We start from the raw sequence: 18160 nt of genomic DNA on the forward strand, positions 1-18160 counted from the left end.
GCTAAGTTAATTGGTTTGGAAATGATGGAAAATAGAATGGGAGAGGGGAGGAATGTTTAAGATGTGAATATGATGATTATGGTTAATTTTTGGAATTGATTTGTTTAGGATAGAAATTATAGGATTTTTGTTATTTGCTATTCGTATGGTATAAATTTATGGGATGATATTATTCAATTGTGAAGGATGGAAAGTGAAATTTATGAATTTAGATAATGTGGATGTAATGATTTTAACTGCTTACTGTTATATTGTGGATGTAGTTTAAATGATTATTTGTTTTAAATGATACGTTTATAGATAGTAAAAGTTACGAAGTTAAGTTGGAAATACTATATTTGAGAGATTTTATTCGAAATGATATTTGATTGATGGAGTAGTACTGGAAGATTGGATATTAAATCTTATGACAATTGAAGAAATATATAAGTGATGAAAATTTGAATTTGAGAAGCTGGATTGTAAATTAAGAAATGGACATGAAATTTGAAGGAATATACAAGTGGCTGGAAAAAAAAATTGAACTTTAGAAGATGGACTAATTTTTAAAATGGACTGTAAGAAGAATGGACATTAAATGTTATGGCAATTGAAGAAATATATAAGTGATAAAAATTTGAGTTCGAGAAGATGGACAGTAATTTGAGAAACGGACTTATGAAATTTGAAGGAATATACAAGTAAAAAAAAAATTGAATTTGAGAAGATGGATTAATTTTAAAAATGGACTGTAAGAAGAAGTAATATGTGAAGTTGGTATTGCTTCTCTTCTTTTCTTTTCTTTTTTTATTATTCTTTCCTATCTTTTTATTTTTATTGTAAGGGGATCTAAAGTTTTAAATTTTTAAAGGTGGGAGGTTATGTATATTTTGTATATGTTAGTTTGTGATTGTTGGTCATAATACCCGGTATTTGCTCTGGGAAGTCTGGGGGGGGGAAGGGGGGAAATGATACATGGATTGATTATTAATGTACAGTAATTTTTGAAGATATGAAATTAAAAAATTTTAAATGATATTGGGGATGCTCGACTGCCATTTCAGGAAGAAAAGGAGAGAGGAGTAGAAGGAGGGAAGAAAGTAGGTAGGAATGAGTAGAGAAGGAGGAGGGGAATAAGAAGGTTAGATAGGTTGGAAGAAGGGAGGAGTGGAGAAGGAGGAGAGGAAGTAGTAAAGTGAAGGAGATGAGGATGGATGGGAAAGTAGTAGAGGGTAGAGAGGGAGGTTGTGAAGAAAGGAAGTGGCAATCGGGCAGGCCTGAATTAGTAATAAATAAAAATGTAATGATTAATGATGGATAATAGTTTGTACATAAATATGATGTTGGAAAATGGAAATAAAAATTATTTATATATAAAAAAAAAGAAAATCACTGAAACTGCCATAGGTAAAGAATATTGTGCTTCAAGTAATCATGAATGTATCTCAGGATGCCCATGTAATACCACTTCTTCATGAGTTGAATTGGCTCTCTATTGGGATCCAAGTGTAACTCAGGGTGCTGGTTGTTATTTATAAAGCCCTTCATGGCATAGGGATGGGACAGTTGTGGAACATTTACCTGCAGTTGTAGTTTATGTGAGATCTGGCACAGTGGATATGCCTTTTCCATAAAACTGTGTCACCTAGTGGGACCCAAGGACTTGTCTTCTGCATTGCATTATCCCTATGGGATATGATTTCTTTTTTAAGGTTTGGAGGAGTTTTAATTGCACTTAAGTATAGTATCTTCTGGTAACTGATATTAAAAAAAACTTCACAATAACCCAGAATAATCATGAAGCTTTTGTGAGTTTTTCAAGTACAATTAAATATTGCAATTACAAAAAATTAGTACAAAATAAAGGAAAGGTAGAAAAATAGAGTAAAAAGTGCAAAACAGAAAAAAAAAAACTTGATTCTAGATATTACAGGTATACTTTAGGTTAGTAATTGTGACAGGAGTTTCTGTTGCTAAGTGATGCAATCATAAAGCGAAACATCACAGGACTGCATCACTTAGCATGGCCATCTCAGCAGTCCCCACTACCATTGTTAAACACAAATCAGGGGTCATTAGGCAAGGATCTCCTTGCAACTTCCTGCCAGCTTTCAACAACCAAAGTTAGTTAGGAAGCCAGCAGGGAGTTACACATCCCAGGCACTGGCAAGCAGGCTGACAGGCAAGTAAGTGAAATGTATGTGTGATTTTTGGCCTACAGGTGGCTGATGCCAGGTGGGGGAAGTACACAGGTGGTTGTAGAGACACAAGAAAACAATTTCAGGCCATGGGGATATTTACCCAAGCTCCATTGCTGGTTTGCTCATTGATTTTATTTGTGGGGAGCTGACAAAGAAGATTATGAATAGCGATAATTGTAAATGAAGAAACTGCAGCTGCATGTGACTACTTGTCAAGTGCTCATATCACAGTCGTGTGACCATGGGGGTTGTGCGGCAGACCAGAACTTTGATGACCAGTGGTAAATAACATTTGTTCAGCAACTTTGCAACTTCAAATAGTCGCTAAACAAATGGTTGGTAAATATACAACTTTTTTTATAACAATTATTGAACTACCTGAAACCAGATGAACATGGCTTAGAGAAGGTAAGTGTTAAAAGCAAGATATAAATACAAAATTAAATTAACATTAAAATACAAAATAATATAATGACCAAATTTAGAAGTTGTCAGTTGCCAAAAGCCCTCCAGAAGAGCAATGCTTTCAGCAGCTACTAAGAATGCTTGCCATTGGCTCCCATCATGCCACATTTCTGTTAAGGGGGACCAAGAAGCAACTGTTCCTTAGTTGCACAGGCAAAAATATTATATTAAATTGAGTTGAATTTCAGATTAATTTGAATTAAATTTCTGTGCTTTCTTCTGGAAATGATAAGAGAATTTTATATTTAATATTGGTTATTCAATAAAGAATTTAAATGTTTATATTACTTCATATAGAATGGCTTAAAAGAGTTTTATCCTAAACAACTGGGGATTACTACTAAATAGGAGAAAAAGAATTAAATTTCCTAAAGCAATCAAAGTTTTCAATGACTATTGTAGAGATAATTTTCTCCTTTAAAATATTGAGATAATGTACACTTTTACTTGAAGAACTTCTACATCTAATACAAAAATATGGTATTCTGAATTTTTGTAGCCTAATAATTATTTTAGAACTATCCAAAATACAGTACACAATTCTGTAGTTGAAGAAGTTATATTTGATTTCTGTATTCTGCTTCAAGCTTGCTCTGTTTAATCATTTTTAAAGCTTAGGTGGTGTAAATTGAATTTAACACTGTAGTTGCAAGGGTGTTACACAAAAAGTCCAAAAGGAAAGCTTCTGGCACTGATTCTTACTGATGTTAAACTCTTTAGCACCCTCTGTTGTCATGTGGAAGCAGTATCAGGTATACTGTCTTCAGCAACTAGATATCCACCATCAGAATAATCAAATGTACTTTATAATATAACTAAAATAACTAAGCAAAAGTTAATAGTTGAACGTTTAATTTAAAATCTTATTTTATACCTATTTTTGTATTTCATCAAATAGTGAGTTTTGACTTAATGCAGTTTTTTTTACAAATTTCATAATATAAGATTTGTTTTATAGAGAGAGAAATTTTACATGTGGTATATAAAAATTCCAAGTTGTATGTTCCCCATAACATTTTTAATTCTTTAACTGCCATGTTTCAAATAGAAAAAAACCCTGAATTTATCAGTGCTAGAATTAAAAATGTATAATTGTATGGAACAGATGTTTTCATAAATATTTGGTATAATTAATTTCAACTGGGAACAAAGCAATTGCTCTTTTTCTAAATTATAATGGCTTTCCCTATGCAGATACTTTTAAAATACTGTATTTAATATTGTTAATGAAACAAATCTGTTTGATTTTCACAATGAAAAAGAAAGAAGACTTGATTGTATTATATTTTGATCTTCAAATCAATTAGAAAGTATTCTTAAGTGATAAACCTAAAAATCTTTATGAAAATAAATTACAGTAAATTCTGGCTCAGCAGGAATCTTTTTGCATTTATAATTATTAGTATTAGATAGTATTGCCATACCTTTTGACCTCCCCCCCCACACAGAAGTTTTCTTCCAAGGGCTAAAATTCAAGAATTGTATACATTAGCATCATATTTGTATACTGTGTCTGCTGTCACTATAGAAAAGAAAAATATCCACTTATTCTTCTTGGATGCCAATTTACTTTCCTTGCTATTTCTGCATTTATAAAAATACAGCTTAATTGAGAGAGCATCTTTTTAAAAAAGTTTTAAAATAAGCACAGCTTAATTGTTTTACACCTGAAAGCTCAACTGCAGCTGCAAGAAATTTTGAGCAAACCGGTATTCTTGACTGATCTGTCATCTACAAAGTGTGCAAAGAAAAATAGGTAGCTGTCATTAAAATTACATTTCAGCTTTCAATAACCATTTAATGAGTAGTGTAATTATATAAGTATGGTACCTCAAGTACTTCACTCAATAATTAAAAATAATCTCATCTTTAAAGTGAAAGCTCTAATTATTATTTGACTTAACCAGGACCACTGTTATGATCTCCAGTGGCATCTCAGAATGTTTTGAAGGTATAAATTAAAACTGAATAAATCATTAAATTATTAAGCTTTAGATATGCTAAAATGAAAGTATGTGGTATTTTAAAAATATGCAATTGCATTTCACAACTTTGTAATGTAAGCGACTTCTTTCCTTTTCCCTTTTTTCTTCTCTAAGATCACAGATTGTGCCCTTTTAAAAATATACATATTGGTATATGATTTTTTTCTTGAGTTACTTCAGAGTAGAAACCATGGTGATTAATAATGATCAAACATTAACTTTTTTTTTACAAAAAAAAATACAATATTCTTCTGGTTATATTATTTGTCCTTTCATCTTGATTTGTAAAAAATAGAAATTTGAAATTCAAAATGTTTAGATTATCCAAGCAGCAAATTACTTTTCTTTTATAACTTTAATAATAAAGATCTATATGCAATTTACAAAGAGAAAAAGAAAATCATTTTCAATTACCAATTTATATTGTAAAGTTGTCTACAATTAATAAATAATATAGCTTGCTTATCCTTCCTCACCCCCCCCCCCCATATTTAAGTAGAAAATAATATGGACAAATGTAGTTTCTATCTTAAATCTGCAATTTTCGTTACTATAATATTCTAATCAATTAGCTCTATGAATTGATTTTTTTTTTCAAAATAAACATTAATGATCTTCTGTTGTTCCAATCTTTTAAAAAGATGGGAAATGTGTTTAGAAGTACCTATAGAGCAATCAGTATGATTTCAATACCCAGAAAATCCTTGAAAAGACAAGCAGTAGGTTGGAAACCCCTCGAAAAAAAAGTGATTACTAGAAACCATTATGTTAAAGACATACATTGCCAAATAAATCATACTGCTTTTTTTGGATAAAGTGATTAGATTAGTAGACCAAGAGAATGTTGTGATTTTAAAATGCTTAGATTTCAATAACAAAATTGACATTGTTTATAAAATGGAACAGTGTGAGATGAATATTTCCACTACCTGATGAATTTGTTGTTGGTTGAATTGCTATACCCAAACTGTATAGCAGTTTGCCATTTATTCAGTTAAATATAAATGGATTTATATTTATCGAGGGGAGTATGCATAGGGGTACTTTAAGGCCCTATCCTAGGACCAGTGCTCTTCCACATCTTTAAAAATACCTTGGATGAGGGATAAAAGGAAAGTCATCAAATTTGGGAGACAACATAGTCTGGAGATGTGGACTTTCTTAATACATCACAAGACAGGCTTAAAGTTTAAATTATCTCAATAGTTTTCCCAGTATCTTTCCATCAGTGTTTGTGCTTTTGCTACTGCTTACCTTCCCTTTGGCCCATCCATTTTGATCTTTGAAGTGCCTTTCCAGAAACCTTGAATTAAGAAACTTTGTCAAATTTAATCTGATAAATTTCAAATCAAGTTTTTACTGTCTTTCAGAAAAAATGTGCTATGATAAGCAATCTGGAGATTAAATTGCATTATTCATATTTTAATATTTAACATTAATGTTCATTAGTAGAATTTATAGAAAGGGAGAAATTTATAAAATTTATCAGAGCTCTTCATTGAGCTATTAACGTGACATCTTTTTCTAGGCATATTATTTTTCTAATATCATACTGTGTTTGCCTTTTAGTATAGTACAAGGTAGCTGTTATCAGTTATTGAAGTTCAAAACTAAAACTTTCCATATATAATGGTAAAGAAGTCTGTAGAAAACTATTTATTCTGTAGTGCCTATTAAAAATATTTTAAGCATAGCATAGAAATTAGAAGGTTTACAAATATTCCTAAGGTGTGATTGTGCATGTTCTTCAGTTTCACAGTATCTTCAACCAAAGTTCTAATATTTTTATACATTCATATTTATGCATTTTGCACTTAACATACTGAAAACTCTCATGTCTTATCATTTCAGATGTGTCAAATGAAAATGGAAGAGTACAGCTTACTTTGGATTCTGATGGGATCTTTTTATCATATAGGTAAGAGTTCTCCAGCTTTTCTTTCTGGACAGCTTTTCTTAAATTTACATTCATAAAGAAAGAGGAAATAAAGTATATTTATATTTATTAAATATATATTTTATTCTCATAATGTTTGTTGAACTTTAAGTGAATCAGAAAGATTATTCAAAAACAGCTTGAAATGGCTGATAAAGATCTTTGCTACTGCCTGTTATTGTGATACTTACTTTGTATATACACATTTTATTTCAAATATATAAAAGAAACACTCAGTATATTTTGAAATATCTATAAACTTCTTATAATCAGATAGTAAAATATATTAAGGAAGTTAGTTTTAAATTCACTTCCAATTCTCATATAATTTTACAAAGATTATCTGCCTGTGACTGTCTATGGAGATTCTGAGTCATCCAGGTCATGTTTGTCCCAACCATGCTTTTTCAAAAGGCAACTGGATTGTCTTTGTTTTTTCTTGAAGACATTTTTTAATCTTGGGTAGCTTCATCTCCAGAAACACTACACTACTAACCAGAGCATATAAAACATTTGCTAGACCATTTCTTAAATACAGCTCGACTGTCTGGAACCTATACCACATTTCTGACATCAATACAATTGAACGTGTCCAGAAATATTTTACAAGAAGAGTTCTCCACTCCTCGGAATACAATAAAATACCTTGTGCCACCAGACTTGAAATCCTGGGCTTAGAAAACTTAGAACTCTACTGCCTTCGACATGACCTGAGTTTAATTCATAGAATCATCCATTACAATGTCCTTCCTGTTGAAGACTACTTCAGCTTCAATTGCAACACTACACGAGCACACAATAGATTTAAACTTAATGTTAACCGCTCCAATCTTGATAGCAGAAAATATGACTTCAGTAACAGAGTTGTTAATACTTGGAACACACTACCTAACTCTGTGGTCTCTTCCCAAAATCCCCAAAGCTTTAACCAAAAACTGTCTACTATTGATCTCACTCCATTCCTAAGAGGTCTGTAAGGGGTGTGCATAAGAGCACAAGCGTGCCTACCGTTCCTGTCCTATTGTTTCCTTTCGTTATATCCAATTAATATAGTTATTACACACTCATACTTATATATGTGCTTATATATTGTATAGTTATTACATGCTTATGCTTATATATATCCACTGTGACAAAAATAAATAAATAAAATAAATAAATAAATTTTGCTTCTCATCCAAGAAGCTTCTTCAGAAATTGCCTGTGACTGTTTCTTTGAGTACTTTCAAGCTGCTATTTAGATTCTTACCAATAATCATCTTGACTTCCATTAATCTATTTTTCAATTATTATTTTTCCCCAAATTTTGTTCTAATATTTTGAACAATTCAATTTTTAGATGTGATTGTAGGATTGTAGTTGAGCATGACAGATTGGGGAATGTTGTGTCAAGTGAAGAGTCACAAGAAGTTGAGCTGCATACTTTTTCAATATATTATGGTTCATTCACAGTCAGCCACATAATTAGATTGGATTTTTATCCACCAACTGAGTCCTTCTCAAGGACCTGGGATAGTAAGAATTACTGTCTGATGGTATTAAAGATATCTGAGGATGTTAAAGCTTCCTTTTGCAATTGACTAATAGTTACAGCATTTTGATAATGGTGTTCAAGTAGAACTCCAGTTGTTTTGAAATTGCATCCAAGAAGCCTGTTACTATTGATACTATTTTTGCTTTCTTCTGCCACAGTTCTACTTACATTTGCAGGTCTTTGGATCTTGTGATTTTTCCAGTTCTTTGCTTTCTATTCTGTTTTCCTCAGCTACTGCCACATCCACTATCCAGACTCTTTTGTCATTTTTAATATCATTTGTTTAGTCTGGAATGTTATGTGGCAGGTAGTTGTCTCTTTAAATTCCCAGAGCACTTTATCTTCTTCACTTTCTAGTACTTTGTTTATTTTGTGGTCCCAACCATTTTTGTGTATAAGTAAATGGCATTTCTTAAAGATATTCCAGTGCACCATTATTTCTACTTGTTTGTAGTCAGTCTGTGATATTTTTGCAGCAGCTAGCTTGGTGGTCCCCTTTTTCAGCTTCTTTGTAGAAGCAACATTTGCTGTCTTCTCAATTCTGCCATTTGTGAATGCATTTGTTCTAAAAGCTGGACCTTGTGCAGCCAGAACTACCCCTCTGTCTCCTTCTTTAACTTTTCTGCTCTTAGCCATTGCCAGGTCTTCCTGTTACCTGCTTGATTGGTTTTTGGTTTTTTTTAATGTTTTGGTCATGTAATATTTTTTTCTTGCCAGTCTTTCTTGTTATATACAACCTCCATTCAAGTTGGTCTTCTTTCCTCTTGCAGTTTTTTCAAAAATCATCTTGTCAATTAAGGCTGACCCTAACCCTTAATGTGCTGATCTTATTTTCCAACCTTATCTTCCATTTTGGTAATGCATTGTTTGGCTTTTTTTCTCTTTGTTGATTTTGCAATTCAGTTATTCAGTTACAACTGTATATCAGTTGGTTTGCTTTTTGCTGTGAGTTGGTGCTTATATTTGATATTATCGTATTAATATCTTTTAATTCTTCTGCTAGCTGTTTCTTTAGAACAAGCTTCAATGTACACAACTTTATTCTTTTTTTTTTTTGTTCATGCTGTTCTTGATGTTCTTTTTTATTTATTTATTTACATTTATATCCCGCCCTTCTCCGAAGACTCAGGGTGGCTTACAGTGTGTAAGGCAATAGTCTCATTCTATTTGTATATTTACAAAGTCAACTTATTGCCCCCCCAACAATCTGGGTCCTCATTTTACCTACCTTATAAAGGATGGAAGGCTGAGTCAACCTTGGGCCTGGTGGGTTTCGAGCCTGCAATAATTGCAGACTGCTGTGTTTTAATAACAGGCTATCTTACAGCCTGAGCCACTACGGCACTTTCAGTTCAGTTATTATTTGTTTCACTTTTCTTCTTTATTCTGAGGAGAAAGCAGAGGAAGGGGTGCTTGATTTTGGAATGAAAACAATTCAGTAGCTATGCTGGCTTCCTCTATTGACTTCCCCTGGTTTACCTCTATAATCTAAGCTATTTCTGGCAAGGCTTCAATTTCTTTGCCCAAGTAGATATTTTCAATTCTTCCAATTCTACTTCTGTGAATACCTTATTTAATATTATAAAATGATGCTGATCTGCTAGCTGATCTGTTCTCTTACTTACTTACTTACTTACTTACTTAATTAATTAATTAATTAATTAATTAATTAGCATATGATATCTACAGAGGTCATGCAATCACTAATATACAGCATTAATAAAACATATGGACAAACACAAATATAAGTTTAAATAAAGCATCAGCATATGTATATATGTAAATGTGTGGACAAACAAGACTTTGTTTTCACATATTTGTGATACCCGATTTACATTCCAGCTTTTCTTTCAGAAGTCCTGAAGCTGCTGGCTCTGATTGCTCAGCCACCAGTATCAGTTTCTTATGTTTCGCTATAGTATTTAAGGGAAAGATACGCTTGGTCTAGCTTCTTTTGGCATAAGTCTCATCCACCCACAACCACATGAAGGTCGTGCCTCTCCAGGGGCACCTTGTTATTACTATTGTTGGTACACAGCCAGATATTTAGACTGGATCTAGCATTTGGGTTCATTATTATTATTACATATATCATGGCTGCCTATTCTTTAGCTGGTGTTGGCCTTCATATATATTGAGTCCTTTGGAAGAACCTAGGAAGTCATAATATTTTGGCATAGTATCAGAACAGATCCAAGCAATTTGGGCTTTTGTAATTGATAAATGATATGTTGTCAATGGGCATAATTTTTTAACTGCTGGTCACAATGTGCTGATAACCATTTGCACCATAATCTTCCCATTTTCATTTTAAAAGCTTGATACTTTGTGATCTTCTGCAATTGTTTTTCTTCTACTCTACTACCTCCTGGTATCCTGGCATCAATTATCCACAGTTCCTTCTTTTATCATTAATATTATTTTGAACTTCTTATATTTTATTATTATTTATTAATACAATGCAAGGATTAGAAGGTTATCTTATCCAAATTGCTATCTAATTGAAGAATGCACTACTATAGTATGCTGTCAGATGGCCATCTAGTTTCTGTTCAAATATTTGAATCAGAAAACTCAAAAAAGAACAGTTCAGAGTTTTTGGAACATTCTTTTCCAATTTTGAACAGTTCTTACCATTAGAAATTCTCTCCTGAACTCCAATCAAAAACTATTTTATTTTCTGTAAGTGAAATCCACTGGTAATTGTCAAGAACTCAGAACACCATTGCTCTGTCGTCTATATAAGGGGTGTCCAACTGGCATCATCATGGCAGTGTCATGTATCAGGACCATGTAAACCAGGTGTGGGCATGACCAACACGTGATGCAACCATCCTTATGGCTATTATTACTTTGTTACTTTGCATGTACGTTGAGAGCTTCTGCACCAGAGACAATTTCCTTGTGCATCTAATCACACTTAGCCGAATATTCTATTCTGTTGTGTTGTGTTGTGTTGCGTTGCATTACATTTCATCCCACTCCATTCCAATCTATTCCATATTTTGATACTTGTGCCTAGGACTGTACTTGCTTGTTTTACAGTTAACTCATACTGTTGCTCATTTGCAGTTTATGATCCATTGAGATACAAAGATCTTTTTTTGCATATGTTACCCACTATGGATCTTCCATCCTATATTTATACCTTTGATTTTACCTATGCAAATGTAACACTATGTAATACATTTACTATGTATTTGCCCATATTAGAATTTGTCTTTCTGTATTCTGCTCATTGTTCTGCCTACCTTTTCAAGATTACTAGATTCTAAGGTATTAGCTATACCCCCACCTTTTTCATCTGCAAATTTGATCATCATATTTTATTATTCTTTATCCAAACCATTTAGAAATCTGTTGAATATTACATGGTTTAGGTTGGAGTCCTGAATTATGACACTCAACTGTTCCTTTCAGTTTGCTGCAGAGTAATTTCTTGGTATAATTGTTCAACCATATCTTATTTTTCTAATGGTAGAATAATCTAGCCCACATTTTGTCATCTTTCTCTTTGCATATCTCTGGACCCTTCATCAAATATTTTGCTGAAATAAAGATGCATTGTACTTATTTTACCTCATAGTCAATTAAACAAATAACTTTCAAAAAAGATCAGTTTAGTTGGATGTGAATTGCTGTTGATAAACCTATTCTATCTCCTGCCGTGCAAAGCTTTATTTTATAAACACTTACAAACCAACTGTTTAATATATTTTATAGAGTTTTATTCACTGTCAATGTCTAGCATTGAATGTCTTCCATGATAGAGAAGTCCTGTCTTCAAACAGTTTGCTATATGATAGTCAGTTGTTTTCTGTTTATATAGCAGCACCTGTGCAATTGATGTAAGTGACCAGCCTTGTTTGTATGCATATGATCTGACAATATACTTATTCACTGTTTAGACCTTATATTCTACAGCCAAAATAATGGACTTAGTAGCTAGTTTCTATCATATAAATGGCAGAAGCTATAAACTAAATAATCTACTCAAAGCCTTTCAGAGAAAATTAATCATGATGGCAGAAACTTATTAAACAGACATCTTGCACTGTTAGTAATATTAAATAGATTAATATTACCAAACTACTTATTTATTCAACATATTTCCTATATAGCTTAGCACTATTGATGTCTGGCAGAAATTCTGTTTGCTGCAAGAATAAGGATAATACAAACTTTGGAGAATTACAAAAGGAAAAACTGAAATATTACATTGGCATTAGCATTCAGACCCTTCACTCAGTACTTGCTTGAAACACTTTGGCTGCAATAACAATCTCGAGCCTTTTTGGGTATGATGCGACAAGTTTTGCACACCTGGATTAAGAATTTTCTGCCATTCTCCCTTGCAAATCCTCTCAAGATCAGTCAGATTAGATGGTGACTGTCAGTGGAGGGACTGGCGCTGTGGCTGGCCACTTCACATCACTTCACAGAGTTGTCCCTAAGCCACTCCTATGTCGTCTTGGCTATGTGCTTAGTATTGTTGTCATGTTGAAAAGTGAACATTTAGTCGGAGATCCTGAGTGCTGTGGAACATGTTTTCATTGAGATCTCCCTGTACTTTGCTCCATTCATCTTTCCCTCAACTCTGATCAGTCTCCCAGTCCTGCTGTTGAAAAACACTCCTGCAGCATGATGGTGCCACAACCATGCTTCACGGTTCTGATGATATTGGGCAGGTGATAAGGTTTACTTCAGACATAATGTTTAGAATTGAGGCCAAACAATTCAATCTTGGTTTCATCAGACCAGAAAATCTTGTTCCTTACAGTCTGAGGGCCCTTCAGCTGCTTTTTTGCAAACTCCAAATGGGTTTTCATGTGTTTTGCACTGAGTAGAGGCTTTCATCTAGCCACTCTGCCATAAATCCCAGATTGGTGGAGGGCTGTAGTGATGGTCACCCATTTCCACATAGGATCTCTGGAGCTCAGTAAGAGTGACTATAGGATTCTTTGTCACCTTTTTTTTACTAAGGCAATTCTTCCCAGATTGCTCAATTTGACTAGGCAACCAGCTCTTGGAAAAGTCCTGTATGTGCTAAATGTCTTCCATTTGAGAATTATGGAGGCCACTGTGCTCTTAGGAATCTTCAGTGTGGCAGAAATTTTATTGTAGCTTTCCCCAGATTTGTGCCTTGCAATAATCCTGTCTCTGAGCTCTGCAGGCAGTTCCTTTGACCTCATGACTTTTGCTCTGCTATAGTGTGCATTGTCAGCTGTGAGACCTTCTGTGGAGAGGTGTATGCCTATCCAAATCATGTCCAATCAATTTAATTTACCAGGTGGATTCCAATCAAGATGTAGAAACATGTCAGCAACGATAAAGAGAAATAGGAGGCACCAGAGCTAAATTACATGTGTTGTTGCAAAGGGTCTGAATACTTATACTAATGTGATATTTCATTTTTTTCTTTTTGATAAATTTACAAACATTTCTAAACTTCTGTTTTGACTTTGCCATTATGGGATACGGAGTGTAGATTAATGAGAAAAAAATGAATTTCAGTAACAGAATCAGTATTCAGCATAACAGAGTTGACAAACGCAAAGGGGGTCTAAATCAGAGGTGGTATTCAGCCAGTTCGTATCGGTTCGGACAAACCATTAGTGGAAATTTGGCGTGGTTCACCGAACCAGTAGTGACCTCTGGCTGGCCATGCCCCTGAACTGGTCACCTGGTCCCCGCTCGACCCACCTGCCTGCCCACCCCACCACTACTTGCAGAATCTAGCACATACTTCTGCTCACCATTGCTGGCAAAGGTAAGGCCAAAGGGTGCGGGTGGGCAGGGGAGGGAGAGCTGGCGGAGGAGTGATACTAGCAGCAGGTGGACCGATGCACGCGGGGAAGGAGGGGAGTGTGTGGGAAACTGTGGCACCAGAGCCCTTCCTATGTGTTTCCCCCAGCCATCCCAGCCCTTGTGGGAAACATGCAGGAGATTGTAGCACTGGAGCCCTTTCCATGTGCTTCCCCAGCTGGCCTGTGAGGGAAGCACGAGGGAGATCCTAGTTCCAGTTTACTCATGAGCAACATTGGCTGGGAAAGGCAGGGAGAAAGACTAATGGTACTCACGAGTAAACTGAGGCTCCTAAGGGGTGGGGGGTTGAGCCTCCCCGTTCACAGCATCTTCACCTGAGGGCATCACTGGCAGCCATTTGCTGTGTCAGAAGGTCTGTGCTCTTCCCGCTGCTGCTCGGGCTCCACGATGCATGGAGGCAAGAGGCAGCAGTTTCTTTTGCTGCCTGCAAGCTGCGGGTGGTGAGCAGCAGAGCAAGTAAGCCAGCAATCTGCCGGCTGCCTTTAATCTGCAGTCTACTTTTTAGCACCAGGGAAAGAGAGACAAGAAACACAGAGAGAGGGGGGAGGGAAAGAAAGACAAGAGAGAGGGCAGAAAAAGAGATAAGACACAGAGAGAGAGAGAGAAAGAGAGGAGAGATGAATGAGAGGAGGTGAGGGGGGGGAAGAGATGAGAAAAAGAGGGAGAAAGAGAGATGGGAGAGATAGGGAGAAAGAAAGAGAAAGGGATGACAGAGAAGATGACAGAGAAGGAGAAAAAGACAAGAGATGGAGGGAGGAAAAGAGAGGAGAGAGGGAGGGAGGGAGAAAAGAGAGAGACAGAGAGAGAGATACCTGTTTAAAAGAAAATAGAAAAATGGCTCTGAGTGTTTAAGGTTGCAGACCCCTGAGCTAGGCAAACACCATGGTCGTTAAGTGAACCTTGTGGCCATTAACACTGTGGTTGTTAAACAAGTCCATTTTCCCCAATGGTCATTTTTAAACAAAAACCAGAAGGAAATGTTAGAAACTGGCAAAAAACATGGAAAACCTCATTCACATGACTGTGTGGGATGTTGTAACTGGTCATAAGTGTGTGTGTGTGTGTGGCTATCAAAACTCCAGAAACAGGTTAAGTAGCTCTGGGGAGGTCAGTCATAAATTTGAACATTTGCTAAGCAACTGGCCATTAAGTGAGGACCACTTGTATTTGGTTTGCTTTAAGGGTTCAGAGCTGTACGGAATCTGGTTTCCTTTGACCCTTTGGGGGACTGCAAAAGGTCCGTATGCAGGAATCCTCATAGAAGGAACTAGGATCATGACTACCCAGTCACACCCACCCAGTCACATGACCACCTAGCCACACCACCCAGTTACATGACCACCAAGTCATGCCCACTAAACAAGCCAATGCCCACAGAACCGGTAGTAAAAAAATTTGAATACCACCACTGGTCTGAATACTTTCTGAATGCACTGTATATATTAATCATAGAAAATTTAAAATATATAACAGAAAAAAGAGTTAAGAGTCTTGACTCGTTGAACGTCTTGATACTATATGGTATAAAGCTATTACAGAATCTAGATTCATCCTGCTTTGGATATTGTGAAGTCTCCTCCCAGAAGGTAACAAAGAAAACCAGTCATGGAGAGGATGTGTAGTGTTCCAGACAATACTGCAGACCCTAGTCAAAGATCACTTATATGCTATGTCCTGGATAGAAGGAAGCGAACTTCCAATCATCTTTTCTGCTATCCTTATCACACTCTGCATAGGCTTCCTGTCCAAAACAGAAATACCTCCAAACCACACCGTAATACAATGCGACAGGGTGCTTTCTCAACAGAAGTCACTAACATCTAATTTTTCAATATAAGGAAATTCCCGAATATTGTTTTTGCATTTTTTAAGCCTTAATTAAGCTTTTTAAAGTCTTTATTAAGAAAGGATTGCCACTAATAGGTACCAAACTGAATGGGGGTCGGAGGAAAAGAGGTTTTCCCTTTTAGAATTGCCTGCTTGTGTTTGGGTTTTGGAATCTGCCGTTCACAGCATCTTCACCTGAGGGCATCACTGGCAGCCACTTGCTGTGTCAGAAGGTCTGTGCTCTTCCCGCTGCTGCTCGGGCTCCACGATGCATGGAGGCAAGAGGCAGCAGTTTCTTTTGCTGCCTGCAAGCTGCGGGTGGTGAGCAGCAGAGCAAGTAAGCCAGCAATCTGCCGGCTGCCTTTAATCTGCAGTCTACTTTTTAGCACCAGGGAAAGAGAGACAAGAAACACAGAGAGAGGGGGGAGGGAAAGAAAGACAAGAGAGAGAGGGGCAGAAAAAGAGAGATAAGACACAGAGAGAGAGAGAGAAAGAGAGGAGAGATGAATGAGAGGAGGTGAGGGAGAAAGAGAGAGAGAAAAAGAGGGAGAAAGAGAGATGGGAGAGATAGGGAGAAAGAAAGAGAAAGGGATGACAGAGAAGATGACAGAGAAGGAGAAAAAGACAAGAGATGGAGGGAGAAAAAGAGAGGAGAGGGAGAGAGGGAGGGAGGGAGAAAAGAGAGAGACAGAGAGAGAGATACCTGTTTAAAAGAAAATAGAAAAATGGCTCTGAGTGTTTAAGGTTGCAGACCCCTGAGCTAGGCAAACACCATGGTCGTTAAGTGAACCTTGTGGCCATTAACACTGTGGTTGTTAAACAAGTCCATTTTCCCCAATGGTCATTTTTAAACAAAAACCAGAAGGAAATGTTAGAAACTGGCAAAAAACATGGAAAACCTCATTCACATGACTGTGTGGGATGTTGTAACTGGTCATAAGTGTGTGTGTGTGTGGCTATCAAAACTCCAGAAACAGGTTAAGTAGCTCTGGGGAGGTCAGTCATAAATTTGAACATTTGCTAAGCAACTGGCCATTAAGCGAGGACCACTTGTATTTGGTTTGCTTTAAGGGTTCAGAGCTGTACGGAATCTGGTTTCCTTTGACCCTTTGGGGGATTGCAAAAGGTCCGTATGCAGGAATCCTCATAGAAGGAACTAGGATCATGACTACCCAGTCACACCCACCCAGTCACATGACCACCTAGCCACACCACCCAGTTACATGACCACCAAGCCATGCCCACTAAACAAGCCAATGCCCACAGAACCGGTAGTAAAAAAATTTGAATACCACCACTGGTCTGAATACTTTCTGAATGCACTGTATATATTAATCATAGAAAATTTAAAATATATAACAGAAAAAAGAGTTAAGAGTCTTGACTCGTTGAACGTCTTGATACTATATGGTATAAAGCTATTACAGAATCTAGATTCATCCTGCTTTGGATATTGTGAAGTCTCCTCCCAGAAGGTAACAAAGAAAACCAGTCATGGAGAGGATGTGTAGTGTTCCAGACAATACTGCAGACCCTAGTCAAAGATCACTTATATGCTATGTCCTGGATAGAAGGAAGCGAACTTCCAATCATCTTTTCTGCTATCCTTATCACACTCTGCATAGGCTTCCTGTCCAAAACAGAAATACCTCCAAACCACACCGTAATACAATGCGACAGGGTGCTTTCTCAACAGAAGTCACTAACATCTAATTTTTCAATATAAGGAAATTCCCGAATATTGTTTTTGCATTTTTTAAGCCTTAATTAAGCTTTTTAAAGTCTTTATTAAGAAAGGATTGCCACTAATAGGTACCAAACTGAATGGGGGTCGGAGGAAAAGAGGTTTTCCCTTTTAGAATTGCCTGCTTGTGTTTGGGTTTTGGAATCTGCCATTATTCCAAAACTGGGGCAGGGGTATCGTCATGTGAGAAACTTTGATAGCTAGAACTCTGATGACCTACTAGAAGCGCTTTGCCCAAATTTATCTTGGGCTCTTGTACCCTTTTCTGTACCTGAAGACTCTTTTTTTATAAAAACCTATGCTTTAGTTAGCTCCTTTGTAAACTACAATCTGTTCTACATGGGACTACCCTTGAAAACTACTTTGAAAGTTAGAGCTGGCCTAAAACACAGCTGTCTGAATAATTATGAGCTCACTTCACTACAATCATGTGACACTATTTTGTGAATTGCATTGATTGCCCCATCACCTTTTCACAGCTTTCTCCACAAAGGGAAATTAAATATAGGATGATAGTGTGTAGGAAAAGGACATCCAAGGTATACCCTTCTAGAAGAGCCATATCAACACCTTTTTAAAGAGCGCTGGAGTTTCTACTTCCTAGATGTATTTACTACAACTGGACTATCTACTTAGACACCATCTTGTATCTGTTTCAGATTT

At 36.0% G+C, this 18160-nt stretch overlaps 1 protein-coding gene across 12 annotated transcripts in view; it reads left to right on the plus strand.

Moving 5' to 3' along the window:
* Positions 1-18160, plus strand: part of TBC1D5 (TBC1 domain family member 5) — a 407351-nt gene that overhangs the window by 196276 nt on the left and 192915 nt on the right. For all 12 annotated transcript variants that reach the window (XM_058183253.1, XM_058183246.1, XM_058183249.1 and 9 more), the window contains one exon: positions 6482-6548. Coding sequence is in view for 11 of the 12 variants with exons in the window: in XM_058183246.1 (XP_058039229.1) it covers positions 6482-6548 (67 nt within the window). In the remaining variant the exon portion in view is untranslated. The remainder of the gene's footprint in view (positions 1-6481; positions 6549-18160) is intronic.

The sequence above is a fragment of the Ahaetulla prasina genome, chromosome 4 (genome assembly GCF_028640845.1).
Source record: "Ahaetulla prasina isolate Xishuangbanna chromosome 4, ASM2864084v1, whole genome shotgun sequence".
Taxonomy (NCBI): Eukaryota; Metazoa; Chordata; class Lepidosauria; order Squamata; family Colubridae; genus Ahaetulla; species Ahaetulla prasina.